The sequence below is a fragment of the Camelus ferus genome, chromosome 5 (genome assembly GCF_009834535.1).
Source record: "Camelus ferus isolate YT-003-E chromosome 5, BCGSAC_Cfer_1.0, whole genome shotgun sequence".
Lineage (NCBI taxonomy): Eukaryota > Metazoa > Chordata > Mammalia > Artiodactyla > Camelidae > Camelus > Camelus ferus.
Genome location: NC_045700.1, coordinates 89,414,512 through 89,435,276, shown reverse-complemented (window position 1 = coordinate 89,435,276; position 20,765 = coordinate 89,414,512). Strand labels below are relative to the sequence as shown.

The 20,765-nt window shown below is 42.3% G+C and overlaps 1 protein-coding gene across 11 annotated transcripts in view; it reads left to right on the top strand.

Moving 5' to 3' along the window:
* Nucleotides 1-20,765, top strand: part of SP110 (SP110 nuclear body protein) — a 38,674-nt gene that overhangs the window by 6,683 nt on the left and 11,226 nt on the right. For all 11 annotated transcript variants that reach the window (XR_004320127.1, XM_032480444.1, XM_014558034.2 and 8 more), the window contains 10 exons: nucleotides 340-417; nucleotides 2,184-2,252; nucleotides 4,219-4,368; nucleotides 6,593-6,679; nucleotides 10,222-10,287; nucleotides 12,100-12,249; nucleotides 14,223-14,288; nucleotides 18,813-18,911; nucleotides 19,336-19,478; nucleotides 20,285-20,326. Coding sequence is in view for 10 of the 11 variants with exons in the window: in XM_032480444.1 (XP_032336335.1) it covers nucleotides 340-417; nucleotides 2,184-2,252; nucleotides 4,219-4,368; nucleotides 6,593-6,679; nucleotides 10,222-10,287; nucleotides 12,100-12,249; nucleotides 14,223-14,288; nucleotides 18,813-18,911; nucleotides 19,336-19,478; nucleotides 20,285-20,326 (950 nt within the window). In the remaining variant the exon portion in view is untranslated. The remainder of the gene's footprint in view (nucleotides 1-339; nucleotides 418-2,183; nucleotides 2,253-4,218; nucleotides 4,369-6,592; nucleotides 6,680-10,221; nucleotides 10,288-12,099; nucleotides 12,250-14,222; nucleotides 14,289-18,812; nucleotides 18,912-19,335; nucleotides 19,479-20,284; nucleotides 20,327-20,765) is intronic.

Genomic DNA, 20,765 nt, shown 5'->3' with positions numbered 1-20,765 from the left:
ACCCTCATTGTGGCCACCAAAATTCAAGGTCACCACTCACCCCGGGCAGCTGAGAGCCCTTGCGCTTCTCTGCCATTAAGTAAGGGCAACCTCTCTAAAAGGCTCAAACTGAGCCCTCCTCTGTGGGGCAACTGTTCCCCGGTTCACTGTGACAGTCACACAGGTAGCAATAACCACAAGTTGATCAAACCAAGGCAGAGCCAGGAAACCCTGCGGGCTGGCAGATCCCGGACCTGTGCTACACACGCTCTCCACCCTTCTGGTCCGCCCACTGGTCTCCCTCTAAACTTTCTCTCCAGCCCATTCTGAGCCTGAAATGAATTCTGTTTCTTTTGTCAGTGGCAAGAGATGATTCTTCTGAACCGAGTGAACCAAAGGAGCTCCAAGAGGCAGCCGGGACACCTTCCAACAAGCAAGGTAAGGGTTGCTTCCCTCCTGCAGATGTCAGGAGGGTGAATTTGGAGCTGCTTTCTGGTTTTCTGATCTTATCATAAGCACCCATTACGTGATTACAGTCGTAATGCTCAATATAGTTTATTTCTGCAATTCCTGTGCACTGCGTCTTCCTTGAAGGCCTTCATGAAAATTACAGGGAAACGAGAAGGCATTTAGAGCCACTGAAATGTGCCCCCATTGGAATTGCCTGTTCTGAAAGCATCAAGGTCTCATATACATACAACTTCTTGGAGGGTTAGTTGTACCTTCCTCTCTAACTGAAAGTTGGTTCCTTGGGAGGATCTTCTTCCTCTTAAGGCAAGGTTACCTGTTCTCTGCTACCACTCACCTCATGGCAGAAGGCAGGTTCGATGTCCATCCATTGCTCGCCACTGCCCCACCCGGGTCTTTGCTCACCATCCTCTCGTTTGAGGCTTAACCATTCAAGTGAAATGCTCACTCTCAATTCATCACTATCACCCACTGACTTGCCCGTCACCCGCTGGCAGACCTCAAGGCTGACTTACAGTTTTCCTGTCACTCCAAGCCCTGCCATCATCTTGGACACCTTCAAGGTACACGTGGCTAACAGGCCCATCCAATCTTTTGACCTCTCAAACCCTTTATCTACTCCTTTCCACCCATTCTTAGCCTCCTGAACCCAAAGGCAAACCACAGGCCTTCTCATCATTTAAAACTGGGTCAACTTCCCAGTAGTTAAGATTTCCTTTTCTTGACACTTAATGCTTGAAGTTTGCTCCTTCTACAGCTATCACTCAACTTCTGATCTCTCCTCCTCAGCCCAGTCTATAAAAATGAATCCAGAAGTATCCCTCCCTGATTTCTGCCTTATTTGCAGCTGTCCTTCAGTCTCACTTCAATGACCAGTCCACTGGTCTTTCCTTTTTCCAATCCACCACCTGCCTTTCTTCTCAATCTTTCTTACCAGGTCAGAGTCCAACATCCATCATTTCAGTCACTGCCGACATCATGACCTGCCTTGCCTCTGTGTCTTTTCCTAGAACTCTTTGGCAGGTCTTGGAGAAAACTGTTAACTGCTTACTGCACATTGCGTCTGAAATCAGGCACTGCTGGGGAGATGCATATAGCTGCACAGAGTACATCCACTGTGTCTTCGTGGTGGCATCACAAATGACCTCAACACTGCATGACAATTCCGCTTCCTGTGATGATCCTTTAAAACCTTGAGCAATTTTTTTTCAAACCTCTGGTGCTTCACCACCTCTTTTATGCTCAACAGATGACCTTCTATTTCATAGAAAAACATCCTTCACTTCCTACTTCCATCCTGCAAACCCCAACTGCATCTGTCCCCTTCCTCTTTCTCGCCACGGAAATCCTTCCACCTCTCCTGACAACATCCATGATGCCTTCTCTCCCGAGAATTCAGCATCTCCCTCTCTCAAAGATCTGCATTCAGCCAGTGCCCAAGCCTACCACAGCTCAGAAGAGGAACTTTCTCTTGATTCTCATCTCACTTCATAGCTCTCCCCTCCACTTCACAACCAAACTTCCAGAAATGAGTTACCTAAACCTGTTGTCTCCATTTCTTCACGCCACTCTCTCCTCTGCCACTTTAGGATTTCAGCATCACCTAAGGTCGCCAATGACCTCTTAGCCACTGTGGTTTTGAAGACCAAGAGTAAAAGCTTAAAATTGTTGATATATAAGGTTGGTAGGCCTATGTTTGTAGGTATAAAAGATGATCTGTATCCATTCTTTTTTAGGAAAGAAAAGAAAGAGAAATATCTGGTCAACTCCAAAAAGGAGACGCCAGAAAAAAAGTGTCCCAAGAGGTAAGAGGAGACCGGAGGCTAAAGACAGCGCATGCTTGTAAGCCAAGGTGTGGGAAGTAGAATTTTATTCTAAATGCAGCAGGGAGCCATTGAAGATGGACCTCTAATCAGTGAAGTGACATCTCCAATGTTTGTTCTATGTGAAGAATGAATTGGAAATAGAAAAGAGTGGAAGTAAGGCAACCATTTGGGGGACAGATGCCATGAGGGTAAATAGTAGCCTGGATTCAGATCTGGCAGGGGAGGTGGAGAGAAGGCGGCCTATTCAAGATCAGTTTGGAGGCAGAATTGACAAGACAGTGAATGAATTAGAAGCTGAGAATGAGAGAGAGAAATCAAAGCTCGCTCTTCAACTTCTGGCTTAAATAGCTGGGTAGATGGTGGTCCCATTAATGTGAGAGTATGCAAATGTATTGGAGGGAAATTTTTATAATTCACTTTTTGACCTGTTCATCTCAAGATTTGTGCTAACCATCTGTGCACTCGTATCAGGTATGTGCTTTGTCAAGAGCTGTGAGGCTCTGAGATATTACCTCCACCCCTTGTGGAATGAAGTTCTTTATATATATAAATATGAATACTACAGAAACAGAAAGGCACCTGGGTCAGGGGAAAGAATTCTTTATTAATATTCACAACCAGCTCAACAGTACAGCATTTATCCCACACACACAGACCCAGAGGCATGAGAAGAGAGCTGGTGGATTCTTCCTGTGTGACTGGCAGGTTATATCCCATAGATAAGAGAGAAAGAATGATGAATTTTCTGTTTATCCACAGGACAAGGGCAACATCCTCCTCCCCTCCTGAAAGGAGAGAAAAAAATTGTTTTGTTGTTGCTGCTTTGAGATGAGATTGAAAAGATCCTGAGTCCTCACCCCAATTTCAGAAAATGTAAATGCTTCTTTCCAAGAGGCAGAGAAACCCCAGGCACCTCCAGCTTTTACTCAAGAAGTTCCCAAGTTCTGGGCTTCATCCTTTTTGAAACAGAAATACCTAGGGAGAGAGAGTTCCAGTATTCCTGGTACTCTGGGAACCATCGCTGGCTGTAACCATTTGGCCATGTCAGAAGATGAGAAATTCTATGACCTTTTTAGAAAGCAATTAACCAGGTGCAGATCGAGTTTTCATGGTACATGAAAAGTTAACTGTTTCTGGAGGGGGTGAAAGCAAGCAGTCCCGATCCTTACACTGTATACATGTCCATGTCTCAGGAGGGTAGGGCTTTGTACGGAAGAGCTGAGAACTCAAGGAAACTTAATTTTCCCACAGTATGCCAGTTTGGGACTCATTACAAAATATAGCCCAAAGATATAAATCACATATTTATAATATGTATATATATAATATTAATAATATAAATATTTATAAATATAAAATTCATTTGCAAAATAAAGGTATCCATATCCTTGGGAGGAGAGAACCCTAATGCTAATCGTCCCCGCCTTTCCTCACCTCTTGGCGTTGGAAATCCTCTGTGTCTCAGCCTTACCCTTCCCTGCAGGGCCCTGGCTTCTCGACTTTTTGATCCCTTGCACTTTCCCCACTCGAGGCACCCGGGACCCTTGGATCTCTCCTGTCTCCCGTGCCACACAGGCCCTAGGGAACCTGGAAACGTGCTTTATAAGACTCCTCCCCTGCTGAAACAGACCATCTGGCCATGTTTACTTGGATGTGGCATCAAGGGTCACAAGCTATGAGTTAGGAAATTAGCCTCACTGCTCTGGGAGTCCCCCCAAATTTGTGTGGTTGGTTTTAACAGAGTTCGGAGGAGGGAGGGAAGACAGGTGCACACAGAAAAAAAAACATAATTACAGAGAAATAACAGGAGAAATGTGAGGCAGAGGGGATCAGAGATCTCAAAGTGTGGAGACTGGGGGCATTAGAAAAAAGGTCACTAGTAAGGGGAGGAGGAAAGCCACTGGGACCCCAGTGAAAACTCTTCACAAATCGCTGTTTGTCCCAGGAGCAGCCTCACCTGGACATGGACTTCAAGAGAGGCTCCCAGAGATGGATCAGGCAACTCAAAGGAAGGTCGACTCAACCAGGAACTCCAAGGTCATGACAAGGGTCCAGGAGGCAAGGACCAAATGTGCCCAGACACCAAAACCAGAGGGTAAGGCTCATGACAGAATCTGCCATTTGAATGCTCAGTGTGGGAGGGTCTCTCCTGCAGCCCACACAGCATTAGGTAGAGATGTAATGTCAATGGTACAAGAGGTGCAGAGAAAGACAGTGAGGTGTGACAGGAAAGAAGAAGCAAGGATCTGTTGCGTATGAGGGGTTTTTGTGCAGAAACAGCTGTGTTCACAGGGTATAGCTGACCTCAGCTGTGGACGAGGTCAGCAGCACTCAAACATTTTTGCCTCAAGACTCCTTTACAGTACTAAAAATTATTGAAGACCTCAAAGAGCATTGGTTTATGTTGTTTACATCCACCTATATGTACTTTATTAGAAATTAAAACTGATAGGTTTAAGATACTTATGTATTGATTCATTTAAAGATAACAATAGCCAATTACCTACTATCATAAATAATATATCTTTATGAAAAATAAATATATTTCCCAAATTAAAAAGTCAGTTGAGTAGGTGGCATCATTTTACATTTTTGTAACTCTCTTTAATGTCTAGCTTAATCAAAGACAGCTGGATTTTTTAAAAAACATTTATTAACTATCTTTTCAATGGGCTTCCTTAATATTTTTGTATATATTAGTATTGTTTTATATTGAAAGCTGAGAGGGAACATTTTTAATAACATCAATTTGTATCCAGTTAACAATTGCTTTCTATTTTTAAAGCTACTTTAAATTTCTTCTTTTTTAGTTTAAATATTGTTGATGCACAATATTATGTTAATTTCAGATTACTACATAGTGATTCGACATTTGCATATGTTATGAAATTATCACCATGATGAGTCTAGTTACAATCTGTCCCCATACAATTATGGGAGAATATGCTAACCATATTTCTTCTGCTGTATATTATATCCCTGTGGCTTATTTATTTTATAACTGGATGTTTGTACCTCTTAAACCCTTTCACTTATTCCCTACCTGTACCCCCACCATCAAGGACAGCTGGATTCTTATATCTACTGCTGTGCTCAATCAATTGTGATACGTTGCTCTGGTTGAAGCATAAGAAGGAAATCCAGCCTCACCCACATCTGTAGCTGGAATGGGTGAAGTATTTTAGCAGTCTTTTGAAATATCTGTGGATATTCACTTTTGATACTACACCAAAACTCAACAAGGGGTAGATTCCTTTTTTTTTTTTCTCCTGAGACAACAATAGTGTAATGGATGGGAGATATTACATGTCTGAAGCAAAAGAATCCTGGAATGACACCCCACCGTGGACGGCAGACAGCAGGCAGGATGCAGCAGTAATCTTCACTCCTTAAAAGTTAATTGTAGAGTCTGAAACCGTATCAATGAACTTTTCCTACTCTGTTGCAATAAGATGTCTTACACTAGCTTACATCTGAACAGGTCTTCTACTCATGCCAGATTTTTTAATATCACAAACATTTGGGAAATACCAGGTCACTGAATTTTACAGTGAGCTTACAATTCAATCATACAAGTATTCTTCTTGCAACAACTATGTTACTTCGAGATGCAGCAAACAGCTTTATATGTGCTCCCCAGTTTTTCACATAGACTATTAAAAAGATGTGTCCTCAGGGGTAGAAATTTAATAAAAATTAATAGTTTTAACTGTTCCATCAAGAGCATTCTTAAATGAAACTGGCTTTTTTTTTCACACTGAATAAGTGGTGGTGAAGAGTGCAATGCCTGCTCCTAAGGTTTGAGGACGCTGCTTTGATTTGTACTAAGGCACGAGAATTTTTACCTGCCATGGCTCTTGCTCCATCTGTGCAGAGGTCAACAAAGGCAAAAAGACAAAGAATGTCCTGTTGTGAAAACAGTTTTGACCTTTAAGATCTCCTGAAAAGATTTCCAGGACTCTCCAGGGATTCACAACTTCACTTTGTCTAGTGTAAGACATTTTATTGCAACAGACTAGGAAAAGTTCATTGATTCCCCTCTGGTCCAGGGGCTCAAATGACTGTCCCCCAGTGGACATGTTTGTTAGTAGAGGAACCACTGCAGACCAGCCTTGGCCTGCCCCTCTCCTGAGTGGCAGACTGACCCAGCTGTAGAAGCATTCCCAGGAGGGCGTCATGGGGGCTCAGGCAAGACCTGGAACCTCCAGTCTTTAGTTCCACAGTGTGCCTGGTTGTCTCTGGGTCTCTGGGAGATTCTCCATGGACTTGCCAGAGGACATTTACTGAAATTTGATTTGGATGTTTGGTTTTTTTTTCAGAGATCAGTGATGACATTTCAGAAATAGATGAAGGAAAGAGACCCCAGGAACCACCCAGCGGATCACCAAGAATCATGCGCAGTAAAGGTGAGAGATTTCGAGTCTCAGAGTGCAGTCATCAGGAGCCCAAATTTAGAGCTCTTTTACAGTGAGTCAGTTTCTCAGCCATTTTTTTCATTATCACTACCCAAGGGAGCCCATTTAGACATTTTTTCTGAGCATGGAACCCCACCTCTCAGGTATTTCAATACCACAAGTATATATCCACTTATTTACTGACTATATTTATTTATGCTTTATGCATATAAAGAGCACTTTTTTTCACCCCCAAGAACTGATTTTAGGATATCTCACCACTGTCAAGTATATTCACGGTACTTTATTGCAGTGCCAAGCCATCAGATTTCTTCCTAAGAGCCCGATCTCCATGTTTCTCATATGACCTTTCTAGGGAAATTGAGAAGAGAACAGCTCACCATAAATGCGAACGTAATACTATGACCGAGCACGAGCACCTGGCGTTGTTGTTGGTGTGTGCTGGTAAAATGGTGCACGTGCATTCACTCCTCACCATCGCTACCATTACTCACGTTGCCACCGCTGTCCTTGGAGGAGAGAAAAAGCAGAGCGTTCTTCTGCTTGCTGGTAATTCAGTCATTGTGTCACACAGTCACAGATCTCCCACATGACAGATGTGACTTTCAAAAGACAAACATCTAATTATTGTCAAAGAATTGATTAAATATGACCATATTAAAATACAAATGATCATTTTAGCAGTTTTTCCTACATTACACTGACTCATACAATGTATATTTCTAATTTTATCATGAATAATGTATTTTGTTTTCACAAAAACCCTTGAAGAAGGTTAAAAGATTTAGTCAAACTTGAGATGTAAGAGATTAGTGGGTTTTTCCAAGATCCCATGGATAAAGACTGGCTAGCACAGGGCTAGCATCTTGGTCCCTAGAACTCTCCTCATGAGCCGTCATTCTCCGTTGTAAGAAAGGGATAGAAACAATTCTGGCAAAGCTTCACCAACTCAGTATTGTCTGAAATGAATGTCGTCCCAAAATGTAAAGGTTGTTTATTTAAAAAATACTTTCTTTCTCATTACCTTCTAAATCCCATGGATGATGGAAGTAAACTGTCTTTGGGGAAATCTCCTGGGGAGAAGCGTAAGTGTAAAGAACTTACTTGGTCTCTGTGAGGGTAGATTGGATGTTACTCTTATTGGTTGTTCTCCCCTTCGGGCTACAAAAAACATCCAAGCCAGAAAAAAAAATGTGTATTTTTTATAATAGTAATTTAATTTTTTTCAACATAGAAAATTTTTCGTACTATAAAAGCAATATGCCGTAGCCATTAAGGTTAATTGGCCATGTGTGATGGAAAACTGCCTCCTCCTCCTCCTCATAATAGTGGCTGAAATAAGAGAGCTTCTTTCTCTCTCCTGTACAGAAGTGGGTGGTCTGGTTCATTCTGGCACCATACATGGTTCCATTCTGGCTGTTCCTCCAACATCCTCAGTGTGTGGTATTCCCTGCACTAGGGTCCAGACTTCAAGTGTACATTCCAGCCAAAGGAAAGAGGCATGCTGCCTCCACTGAAGGACACTTTCTGTTGGTTGCCTTTAGTAATTCTGTCACCATTTCATTGCCAGGACTAGTTACATGGCCACATCTGACTGCAAAGGAGGCTGGATAATGTAGTCTTTATTCTAGAAGGACAGGCAGGTATCCAGCTCAAAATCAGCGGCTTCACTATTAAGGAAAAGAGAAGAACAGGGAAAGAGGAACAGCCGGCAGTAGCCACCCTGCACGCTGTGTGGTGGGCAGACTGGGGCTCTCCTGTTTCCGGTTCTCCTCCCCTTCCCAGATGCTCAGAAAGTTACACTTCCCAGCCCCTTGCCAGAGACAGGGCCATGATATTAGTTCTGGCTAAGGAGCTGGTGCGATGGGTGTCACTCCTGAATCAAAACATCTAAGAGGCACTGCTCAGCTCTCCACACCCCCTTCCCCTGATTGCGGAAGTGTGTGGAAGAGGGAGGTGGCAAAAGGCTGAGCAGCGTGGATCTCAGCACCACCCATACAGGACAGCTGCCCTGGATGCATCTCAGCACCACACATAGAGGACAGCTGCCCTGGAGACCCCCGCATCCTGCAGAGAACTCCGCAGGATGGAGAAATACACCACTGTTTGTCAAGCCACCAAGATCTGGTTTTGCTTGTGCTGAAGCTGTCCTGCCTGATACAATGTTCCTCATAAAATCTGCAAACAGTACAGAAAGTTGTTAATCAGAAAGTCAAATACCTATGTAATCTGCTTCCCCCACTTTATTTTTACACCTTCCAAAAACACATACATTCATGTATACATTCTTTACATATATACATTTTTATGCATAAATATACATGCTCATACTAAATGTCTATTCTATAAACACTTTTTTCATTGTGTCAGTGTTATCCATTATCTATTTTCCTTTTTTTTTTTTTTTGGTCATATGTACATTATTGGATGATTAATAATTTGTTTAAAAAATAAGCTATTGGTGGTAAGTTAGGCTGTTTCCAATTTTTGTATGAAAATAGAAATCATGTTGTGTGTTGGTATCTTTGCATTCTTGTCCAATAATATCCTCAGAATTAATTTCTAAGTGCAAAATTACTTGGTTAGAGTCTGTATATCTTAAATTTCATATGTGTTACCAAACCCTTTTCCAGAAAATACAATTGTTTACATTTCCTTTAACAACACATGAGTGCTCATTAACTACATCCTTCATCAACCTAGACCTGAGAAAACTTTTTTAAAGTTTGGGCATAATTAAAACAGACAATGCATTTTTTTTTTTATAATTTTATCTTCCTCTTTTTTTCCTTTATTTTTGGGAAGAGGAATTGATTAGGTTTATTTATTTATTTATTTTTAAATGGAGGTACTGGGGATTGAACGCGGGACCTCATGCATGCTAAGCGCACTCTCTACCACTGAGCTCTGCCCTCCCCGAGACAATGCATGTGTTGATTACTGGTGGTCCAAAGATGCTTTTTAAATAAATTTGTCATTTGTGTTTCCCCTTTTAGTGCTTTCAATTTATGCTTTTTGCCCATTTTCCTAGTGTTCTGTTCACCTTTTGTTTTGTCTATTAAGGATATTAACCCTCTAATGTTACACAGATTGGAACTTCTGCTTTTTTGTTTTTGTTTTTGTTTTAATATTGTGGAGATGCTTTTTGAAGTATGGGCATTTAAAATTTTTAAACAAATTTGTTCATTTTTTACCTTTATGGTTTTTGGTCTTGAGTTTTAGCTAAGAAGTTCTCTTACATCTATGGTTTATAACAATCTCTGTATTTTCTTCTAGTCTTGAAAAATACCGGTTATTAATTAGAAAAATTGCATATTTTAAATGTTAATAATTTGGTATATCTCTGTTACCTCTTTATTCAACCCTTTTCCATTTCTGAGTAAAATGGAGGTTTTTTTACACATTGGTCTCATGGTTTTCTTGCCTCTTCAAAAGTGATGGGAAGATAGAAATTTTCCTTAAAAAGTATTGACATTTCAAACTTGTAGATCAATATTCATAGCCACAAGAGATGATTTTCTTTTCTGTTTTAGAAAGGAAGAGAAAAATACAAAGCTGGTCCAGTTCAAAAAAAAAACAGAAAAAAAGCCTCCCAAGAGGTAAGCAAGAAGAGCGAAGTCGTCACTCCCTTGGTGTTCATCGGGGTCCTCACTTGACCACCCAGATGGTCTCTTCTCCAGCCACACAGCCACCTGGGGGTCACTAGAGCATGGTCAGCCCTGCCTCTGACCCCTAGTCCACACTGTCAAGGACTCCTCTTCAAAAGAGAAAAACCATGTTGGTTCCAACTGACTTCTTTTCTGTTATCATTGGGAAGGAATGGGGTGGAGGTAGACAGGAGGCATCAGACAATTTTGAGATTAGGACTGTGTCCAGTGCAAGTTCAGAGCCAGGAAGAAGTGACAAAGCAAACCTGAATGTGCAGGCAGGATTCAGATTCCCAATCCCAAACCAAAGTTAAATTTGTGGTCACTGTGAGTGTTCAGAACCACCTGGATAAATGCTTAGCATGCACTGTTTCCATGCATGAAAATTATGTTATTTGCAGTAGAGGAAACAAAACTATGCAACTTTGCATTTTTCTGGCTCCTCTGCTTGATCCCTCTTTGTCTTCATCACCTTTTCTCCTTCTCCTCTGCATTCTCGCCTTCTTGCCCTTCCCCTCTCCTTTCTCCTTTTTTCTTTAGTTCCAAGTGTGCCAGTTGGTGGGGATTCTCTTGGATTCCCAGCCCTTACGGGGGAATGGGGCACCCTCGGTGGGGAATCTCCTCTCAACTTCCAAGCATGAATCATGACATGAGTTTCACTGCTTTGGAAATTCCCCCAATTTTTCTTCTTGTTCCCAATACCCTTCAATCTTGGGGTTTGACTGGGAGAAGACTCAGACCTTCTTCCTCACCCTTCTTTCCTTGTCACTTTCTCTGGGGTCCCAGCCCCATCGCCTCCTTGTCATATACTGAGTTTTCTCTACCAGTGACTTCTAGGAAAACTTGACAGTCAAACCTCTAAGGTTTTCTTGTCAGTATATAAAGGTAACTTCTGGAACATAGAAATCCCCTTTCATAAACAACAACTTTTGTGTTTCAAGGTTTTGTATAGTATCTCTAAAATGATCTCAACTGAGCGGTTTCTTCTCTGTTCTAGCCAGCATCTGCCCTTTCCCTGAAATTTATTGATTTAATAAGTGGGGCACCCTGGACACTACAACTTATAAGGATGAAAAATATGTAATTCTAATATTTTCTAAAAGAGGCTACCTGTTATATATTCATTCTACAAAGATGAAATGAGTTAAAGTGTGTGCTAGACACATGTCCGGGTTCTGAGGACTCAACAGTGAGCAAAACAGACAAAACCCCTGCCCTCACGGAGCTTAGATTCTCACTGATGCACAAGTAATTAATAGTCAGAAAGAGGAGCTGAAGGGGAAGAAGAAAAACAGAAGTCTGGTGGAGAAAGAAAGATACCACAAGAAAAGAGAGATGTAATTATAGAGAAATAGCAAGATGAAAGTAAGGCCAGGAGCTACAGACATGGAGAACAAACTTACGGTTACCAGGTGTAAAGGAGGTGGGAAGGGATACATTGGGAATTTGAAAATTGCACCTCTTGGGGAGTGATGGAAATGTTAGCTACCTTGATTGTGGTGGTGGTTTCATTGATGCACATATCTATCAAAATTCATCAAAGTGTAATCTGAAATATGTGTAGTTTACTGTATAGGAACCATACCACAATAAAGGTGTTAAAAAAAATTAAGTATTAATGCCAAAAAAAAAAAAAAAGTAAGGCTAGGAGGACAGAGATCTCAAAGTGTAGGAACTGGGAGTGCGAGAAGGTCACTTACAGGGGGAGGAGGAAGTCCACTGTGACTCCAATGAAAACTATTCACAAATTCCTGTTGGGCCCAGGGGCAGCCTCACCTGGACACAGAGTCCAAGAGGAACGCCAAGTGATGAATCAGGCGACTCAAAGAAGCGATGACTCAACTAGAAACCCATATGTCATGACAAGGGCCCAGAAGGCAAGACCTGAATGTGACCAGACACCTTCACTTGAGGGTAAGGCTGACAATGGAATTTGTCATCTGAATGCTCACCGTGGGAAGGTCTCTCAGGGTACCGGCATGGGTGTAAACAGCAGGACAGTGATGAAGTCAGAGCAAGGATCCTTTGATCTGGGAGTGGTTGTTGGAAGAAGTAAATTGTTCTCAGGGTGCAGTTCACCTCAGCTGTGCCCCGTGGCCCCACGTCACCACTTCCCAGGGTCTACTGTTTACATTTTTATCAGTAGAGTTACCTCTGTTCCATGGAACCTGGGGCCTTCTCTCTCATTCAAGTTAATCTGGTGATGGGAGTGGCACCAGTCCTTGAAGTAGACACGTTCTCTGGATTATTTCTTAATGGTTTATTTGTAGCAATGAAGTAGATTGGTCAATGAGTTTGCATATTTAAAATTAGCATATGCTGATGATCAAATTCTTGCCAGTTTAGACTCCCAGGAACATGCTGTGGACACCCTTTTCCTTATGTCTTCACCAACACTAGACATAACAAGACTCTTCTGTTTGTCAAACACAAAGGTCAGGACTGATAATCTGCCAGTGTTTTCCTTTGAATTCTTTGCACTCTGCATGTGGTTAAACGTGCTGCGGGAGGTTGTCGTAGTGCCCACCAACATCTCAGAAGGGTACACGCCCCTGCCTTGTGGACTTGGGAATGGCCATGTGACTTGGCTTGGCCGAAGAAACGTTAATGGAAGTGCAAGGGTCACTTCTAAGCCAAAGCTTGAAGAACTTTTTATTGAAAGAGTCAGATAATGAATAGTTTGGGCTTTTCCAGCCATACCACAACTACTTAACACCATCACTGTAGTGTGAAAACAGAGATAAATAAATAAACAAATAGGCCTGGCTGTGTTCTAATAAAATGTTAATTACAAGTATAGGCATTGGGCTGATTTGGCCCTTGGGCCATAGTTTGCTGACACCTGTAATAAACCACCAAGATCCAGGAAGATCATAAATTACTGTGGCATTATCTAGCCTATATTAACTAAGATACCTGTTTTTAAATAAATTTTTCTTCAGACTTTTTCTTTTGAAAATCACCTATTCATAGTTGCCCTTTTTTCCATATGACTATTTGTTTTTTACTTAATCAATTGGGAAATTAACCTTTTATTATTACCGCAATTTTCTTATTTTGTTTTTATATTTTAACTTACTTGAGCTGTTTTTGGCTATAGAGATTCTTTTTTTTTTTTTTTTTAATTTAGATAGGCCAATCAGTTTACATTTTCCAGTATGGTTTATGCCCAGAGTTTCTCAGCTTTTGCACTATTGGTATTTGGGGCCAGATAAGTCTTTGCTGTGGGGACTGTTCTGTGCACTGTAAAATGTTTAGCAACATCCCTGGCTTCCACCCGTTAGATGCCAGTAGCACCTACTTCCCAGCCTGACAAATAAAAAGATTTTCTAACATTGCCATCTAGGATCTCGCAGGGGGCAAATTCACCCAGCACTGAAAATCACTGCTTTATGCCCCGTACTATGCCTTAAAAAGCCCTTTCTATGTAATATTTATAAGGCTGCTTCTTAAATTTACTTCTAGTATTTGTATTAAGTATATATACATTTAATACAATATATGGTTACATATTATTTTAATATATACTAAATTGTGAAAATTTGTCTTCTGTAATACTTTTAACCTTTCTATTACCTTGAGCTTGCTTTTTTGGGGGGAGGGGGATCAATGTGATTTTTTAAAATAAGGATTCACATCTATCTTGTCTCTCCAAATTGACAGAAAGACAGAAAAAATTACTTTATTTTTTAACTTTATTTTTTTTTTTAATTTTTATTAGTTGAGGTAGTGGGAATTGAACCCAGGACCTCATGCATGCTAAGCACGCACTCTACCACTGAGCTCTACCCTCCTTCTAGAAAAACTTACTTTAAAATAGTGACATAAAAAGCATATAAATCCGTGTTTCTAGTTGTAAATGACTATTAACTGTTTTATTTTTTTAGAAGAGAAGAGGGGGAAAGTTGTCTGTTCAAGTTCAACAAGGTGTCAGAGAAATGTTCCTGCAAAGGGTGAGTAAGTGAGAGGCAGAGCTTCACCCTCACACTCCTGGGACCCTGGCCTGGGGCTGCTGCCCCGTTCGCCCTCCTCTCCTCCTTTCCCATCGCCCTGTCCTTGTCCCCTCCTCCTAGGTCCTCTCCACTCTTACAGGCACCTCACTTCTGGTTGCCACCAGCCTGATTACTCCAAGCATCGGTCACTTTGACACTAATGCTTCACCCTCCTTCCTGCTCAGCGTGTCTCCTCCCTCCTCCACACACTCCCTCCCCAGAGCCAGCCCCCTCTTCGGGCCTCACCTTGAACAAAGCTCCTCTGTCCGGGCAGGCAGGAGTAGGTCTCCCTGACATGCCTTCACAGAGCCTGTGCTTTTTCTCTGTAGCATTTGTCACAGGTGTAATTAACTATCTGTGTACATCCTGTTCACTGCCTGAAAGTCAAATGAGGTCAGTACGTCTTGCTCATTGCTCAGTGTCTCCTCTGCCTCACAGTCTGTGCTTCATTAACTGCCAAATCAATACATTATTCATTCTTCCTCATCAAGCGTGAATACCAATATCAGGGCCTCCATTTACCCATACAACGAATTTGGTGAACTAGGAAAAAGTGCCAGCGCCGATTCTTGAAACCAGGCCCTTTGCTGCCCTCTGCCGGAAGAATGTAGGAAGTATACAAAGAGATTATGTCCCTGATATAATAAGGACCCCCTCCCCTCTTCCCCCCACCTCATCCTCCAACATCTCCACCCCAACTCCTGGCCAAAGGTGGGGTCTTTGCTCAGTGCACATCCCACACAGCCATATGCAGAGGCCTTGATAACAATTTGTGTGTACATCACTTTACAGTTGGTAAAGCACTTTCTTCTGCATTTTTCCGTTTAATCCTCAAATTGGTATTCTTCAGCCCATTTTACAGATTCAATTAGAGCATAAGAGACTTACATGACCTAAAATCAACCCAAGTTCTTTGTTCTTTACACTGAAAAAATACCCCCTGGTCTTTTCAGGAAACACAAGTAGGAGGCAAGAGTCCAGACAGACGCTGACAGTTGTCTATCAGATCAGCTTCTCCTGCCTCCATAGCCCTGAAGTAAACCCCCCCACTTAGGGCTGTGACTTCCACCCTGGCTGTGACTTATGACTTAGCGCAGTGCCTCTGTGCTGTTATCTGTCATATGATGTGGAGGCTTGTTGAGGCATTTCTTTTTATATATATATGCAACATGTATTTAATAATTTTATACATGCCATTTAAAATTTTTTTAAATTGAAGTATGGTTGATGCTATGTAGTATGTTATAAAAGTTACAGGTGTACAGTATAGTGATTCACAATTTTTTAAGTTTATAGTCGATTTATAGTTATGATAAATATTCCCCATATTGTATAACATATGTGTGTCGCTTATTTCATACCTGATAGCTTATGTCAAGGAGTGTTCTGCCTGTTCTCCTCTAAGAGTTTTATAATATCTGATCTCATATTTAGGTCTTTAATCAATTTTGAGTTTGTTGTAGAGAATGTTCTAATTTCATTCTTTTACATGTAGCTGTCTGCTTTTCCCAGCACCACTTATAGAAAATAAGTGTTGTCTTTTCTCTATGGTTTATTCTTACCTCCTTTGTCATAGGTTAATTGGCCATAAGTGGGTGGGTTTATTTCTGGGTTCTCTATTCTGTTCCATTGATCTATGTGTCTGGTTTTGTGCCAGAACCATACTGTTTTGATTAATGTAGCTTTGTAGTATAGTTTAAAAGTCAGAGACTGTGATTCCTCCAGCTCCACTCTTCTTTTTTTTTTTTTTTTTTTTTTTTTTGAGATTAAAGATTTGGCTATTTGTAGGCTCTTTTGTGTTTCCATACAAATTTTAAAATTATTTGTTCTAGTTCTGTGAAAACTGACAGATGGGATTTTGATGGGAATTGCATTGAATCTACAGATTGCCTTGGGTAGTATGGTCATTTTTGACAATATTGATTCTTCCAATTCAAGAACACAGTATATCTTTCCATCTGTTTTTGTCATCTTCAATTTCTTTCATCAGTCTTAACAGTTTTCATAGTACAGGTCTTTTACCTTTTTAGGTAGGTTTATTCCTAGGTATTTTATTCTTTTTGATGTGCTGGTAAATGGGATTGTTTCCTTAATTTCTCTTTCTGATAGTTCATTGTTAGTGCATAGAAATGCAACAGATTTCTGTATATTAATTTTACAGCCTGCAAGTTTACTGAACTTAGTGATGAGTTCTAGTAGTTTCCTGGTGGTTGTTGAGGCATTTCTGATGGCGTGGAAAGAGCACCAGGATGTCTGGATTCCAATGCCAGCTCCACCTCATACAGCGTGGTGGCCATGAGGAATTCTCTCTCCAAATCTGAGCCTGAGTCCCCCACCTGTAAAATGAGGATCCTCACCTTTGCCTTCCCTTTGTCACAGGTTCTTGTGAAAATAAACAACACCGTGTGTGCTGCTTTCACTATTTCCTTAACTAGTGCTTTTCCTCCAGCCGCTCCATCTCCATCGCTCCATGTGCCCTTCGTGTACGGATCAGAGAGCTCCAGGTCTTTCCACAGGCCATGTCTTTCCAGCCATCGTTTTCTCCTTGTGCCTCTTCCCTATGTGCTGTAAGAATTCCTGGGGTTAGTCTTCCAGATCACAAATTGGGTTTTTTTCATTCTGCTCTTCCTAGTCTCTGTTACGCTTTTCTTTTCATTTCCTCCAGCAGGCTTTCCATCTCCATGAACTCCCTGTCCTTTACTTGTGTACTTCTCCGAGGGGGCTTCTCATGTTTGCTCACATTTACGAGTGACCTAGGAGATGCTGGAGAACTCCACGCGGGCCATTCCCCTCGGGCTTCCACCCGGAAAGCCCTGTTTGCTGGGATGAGGGATGAGACTGAACCAAATGCAGGATTACTGGAAAAGATCAGAAAGCTGTCTCCCTCCCTCAGGGGCAGGGTGCTGGCTTTGGAAGTACTTCAGAAACAAAGTTGCTTCTGACTCGGTGAGCTGCCTGCACCAGATAAAAGAGGGGGTGCTGCCTCTGCCCACGACTCTGCACCCAAGGCTTGCTGCCGCCCACAGCTCCCACATGCACCTGTGGACACGTTGGGGATGTCTGTGTCCACTGGACCTATATCTACATAAGGAGTTGGGGAAGGCAGTTCCTTTGCACAGAGACCTATGGAGGGTCCCTGTGGCCATCCTAATCCCCCTCTGGATTCGCAGTACTGGGTCACCTGTCACCCAAGGTCAGAAACTGTCGTGGCAAATCCCCCACTCAGCTTGGACGACAACAGCACACACCTATGTAAGTTCGCTAGTAAATTGCAGAGCCAGGATCACAAGCCCACCCCGTCTGGCTCCCAAGGCTGTGCTCTCATCCACTGGGTCGTACGTAGTGGGCAGAGCCTGGAGACGAGTGTTGGAGCTGGTCACTCCATGCAAAAGCACCCAAAGTTCTTGCCAGCCCTTCACTCCTACTTACCTTGCTACAGCCCCTGCTCCGCCAAGGCTGGGCATCCTCTGGGGTTCTGTTGGAGGCAACTACCCTCTCACTTCCTATTTCTCATCGGACTCTACTTAGTTCATATCTTTCCAAGGTAACGAATGGTTTCTTTCCCGTTGATGCTGTTCTGTTCTTTTTCCAATGATGCTCTTGCTTTTTCATATATTTTCCTTTGGCTCTTTCCATAAGTGTTTGAGGCAAGGGGGAGAGTTGGACTAGATATTCCCCTAGTCTCACTGCAGATGCAACATCCTGTGTAACTCCACACAAGACATGGAGAGCCCTTGTCCCTAAGAAACAGCTCCTGCAGTCTGTCTTTAATGAATTCATCCACAGTGATGCTGGGGTGGGGGCTGGGGGGGGCAGGAGTTGCTGGTGTTTATTTTAACCCTTTTACAGTTGCTTCTCCTGAATCAGAACCCAGATCCCTACCCAGGGCTTCCAAGTTGCCAAATCTTTCCATAGACAATGTGCAGACTAGTTTAGAGCTCTCCAGGATTTTCTTTGACTCAGAAAAATATAGGGAAGCAACCAAATGAAAAGGAGCAGCAAACAGTGAAGACGGACACTGTCCCCGCAGTGCTAACTGCCTCACTCACCCCTGCCTTGGTTAGAATAAGGCAGTACAATCATGGACGAAAACCTTTTCTCCAGCTACACAAATGCAAAGAAATATTTTGGGTAGGCGACTTCCATCAGCACAGAGGGCTAACTAAGCAGGCTGCTGATGGAATAAAGGAACATTAGGTGAGAAATTTATACACATTCACCGAAGAAGCACAATACGTTTTATTAAAATATTTTATTTGATGTATAGTGTTGGCAGTGGTAGTTTTATTAATTAGAGATCCTCTGTACACGTATCTACATTGCCCCTCAAAATGGAAGACTTCCTGCAGATTAACCAGAGAATGCTCCCCAATGCCACTTACGTTTTTATGTTTATTACTATTATCAGAATTCGTGGGAAGGAAAATTCACGAGGGACGTCGAAGGAAGGCTGAGGAATACTGATCTGTTCTTTTCTACCTTCAGAAAAACCCGAAGAAGACAGTCTGGATTTTCACGCTCCTAAACTTCCTGTGACCTGTGGGAAGGCAAAAGGGATTTTATATAAAGAAAAAATGAAACAAGGTTAGTTCCTTGACCTTCTGCTCTTCAGAACCCCTCGGTGAAGGAATTCCTAGAAAGGAAGAAAATACCCACGTGTGTAATTTGTTCAGGACGTGGACCCCGCGAGCTAGGCTGCAGGAAAAGCAGTGCTTGTTAAAAAGGAATTTTCAGAGTTTTTAATGTTATGGTACACCTAGTGACCAGGCACCTCCACTCCATGTCCTTGCCACATAAAATGCAAATTCTCTCCCAAGCCCTCACGCCTCGGGCAGGTTTTAGGGTTTCCTTCAATCTGAGAGGGGAGGAATCAGACTCCCCTGCTCCTAGCGGACACGGAGTCTCTGGACCCGGAAAGGCGGAGTGCCCTAAGTAGCGATGTGGAGGTTTAGGGTGAATTCACAGAGAATGGACGTGGATCCTGGAATGGACTGTCTTTATCTCACAGGATCCTCAAAGAAGTGCATTCAGAATGAAAAGGGAGTTTGGTTCACACCCAGAGAATTTGAAATGGAAGGAAAACGGGCACAGTCCAAAAACTGGAAGCGGAGTGTGCTTTGCGGAGGAAAGAGCTTAGAACAGCTGATGAAGGTATTGTAATGACAAGGGGCAAATAGGTGACGGGTTTCATTCCCTGAAGGATGAGTGGAATTTCAATAACAGAAGTGTGAAGAAATTCCCATTAGGATTCCACAGCATGATTAAGAAAGAGCTAAACGATCGTAGGAAAACATCGTGGGTGAGAAAGTGAGGAACACAGATTGGTGCTGATGGTGGAGAACTTTAAATGCAGGCAAAGGGTTTTGAGGTAGGAGGAATTTAAGAGGCTTAGTCTGGTGGTGTTGGAGGGGGTGGGCTGGAAGGAAACTAGATGAAGACATAGACCTCGGTAATCGCTTCCCTGTGTCCTTCACCCAATAAATGCCTCCTCAAGACCACACTCCATCTGGGCCCCTTGGTGAAGCATTTCCAGACCACACTGTCCATGGTCAGTCCCTCCGCTGCCCTTCCTGGCTCCATCTTGTGAGCGGTAAACAAGGTACTAGGTCTTTGTGATCCAGAACCCAACACAAAGCCTCTCAATGACACTCCAAAAAATGATCACAGGGATGAAATCATAAGAATATTATCTAGAGAAGAAGAAATGGGAAGGGAAAAGAGTAGGTGGGAAAGGCACTGAGAAAGAAGAACAGGTCTTGGGTTAGAGTAACAGGGGAAGAATGAAGTCCAGAAGAAGAACCAATTGGACCAGGGAGTTCATTTTCCTTCTAGACACCTCAAGCTGGAGACCTAGTAGGCTGTCCAGGTGCAAATATTCACCAGGTGGAAACGTGGATATTTACAAAAGAAAAGCCTCCAGAACAACCTCATTCATTGACCCCCTTCTCTCTTCCCAGAATGGACTTTTGCTCTGTCCTCCAAGAAGTCTCAAGAGAGAGGTAAATAGCAGGTGAATTTCTACCACATTCTCAGTCACCATGTTACCGACCTTCCATGTCCCAAGGCTTGCCCATGGGTCCTCCTTCCCAGCCCTGAGTCGCCTTCACAGTTCGGCATTGCATCTTCATGACGACTACTTTAGTGCATTGGTATCTAGCCTCTGTTATTTTCATAGTTAATTTAAGATGGGGAAGCTAATAACTTTAAAATAAAGGCTAGGACCAAATTATGTGTTTTAGGAAAAGATCTGTATATTTGGATGATTACCAACCAAAGGTGTCAGAAATAGAGTGCTCTAGTTTGAAAGTAAATATGGTATTGAAATAAACAAGAACAGTATGAGAAAGTAAGAGCATCCTTGATTGGACTCTGAGGATCCCTCAATTCAACATGCTCACTATCGATAGCATCGGAATAGAATGTGTTTGAACTGCGCTT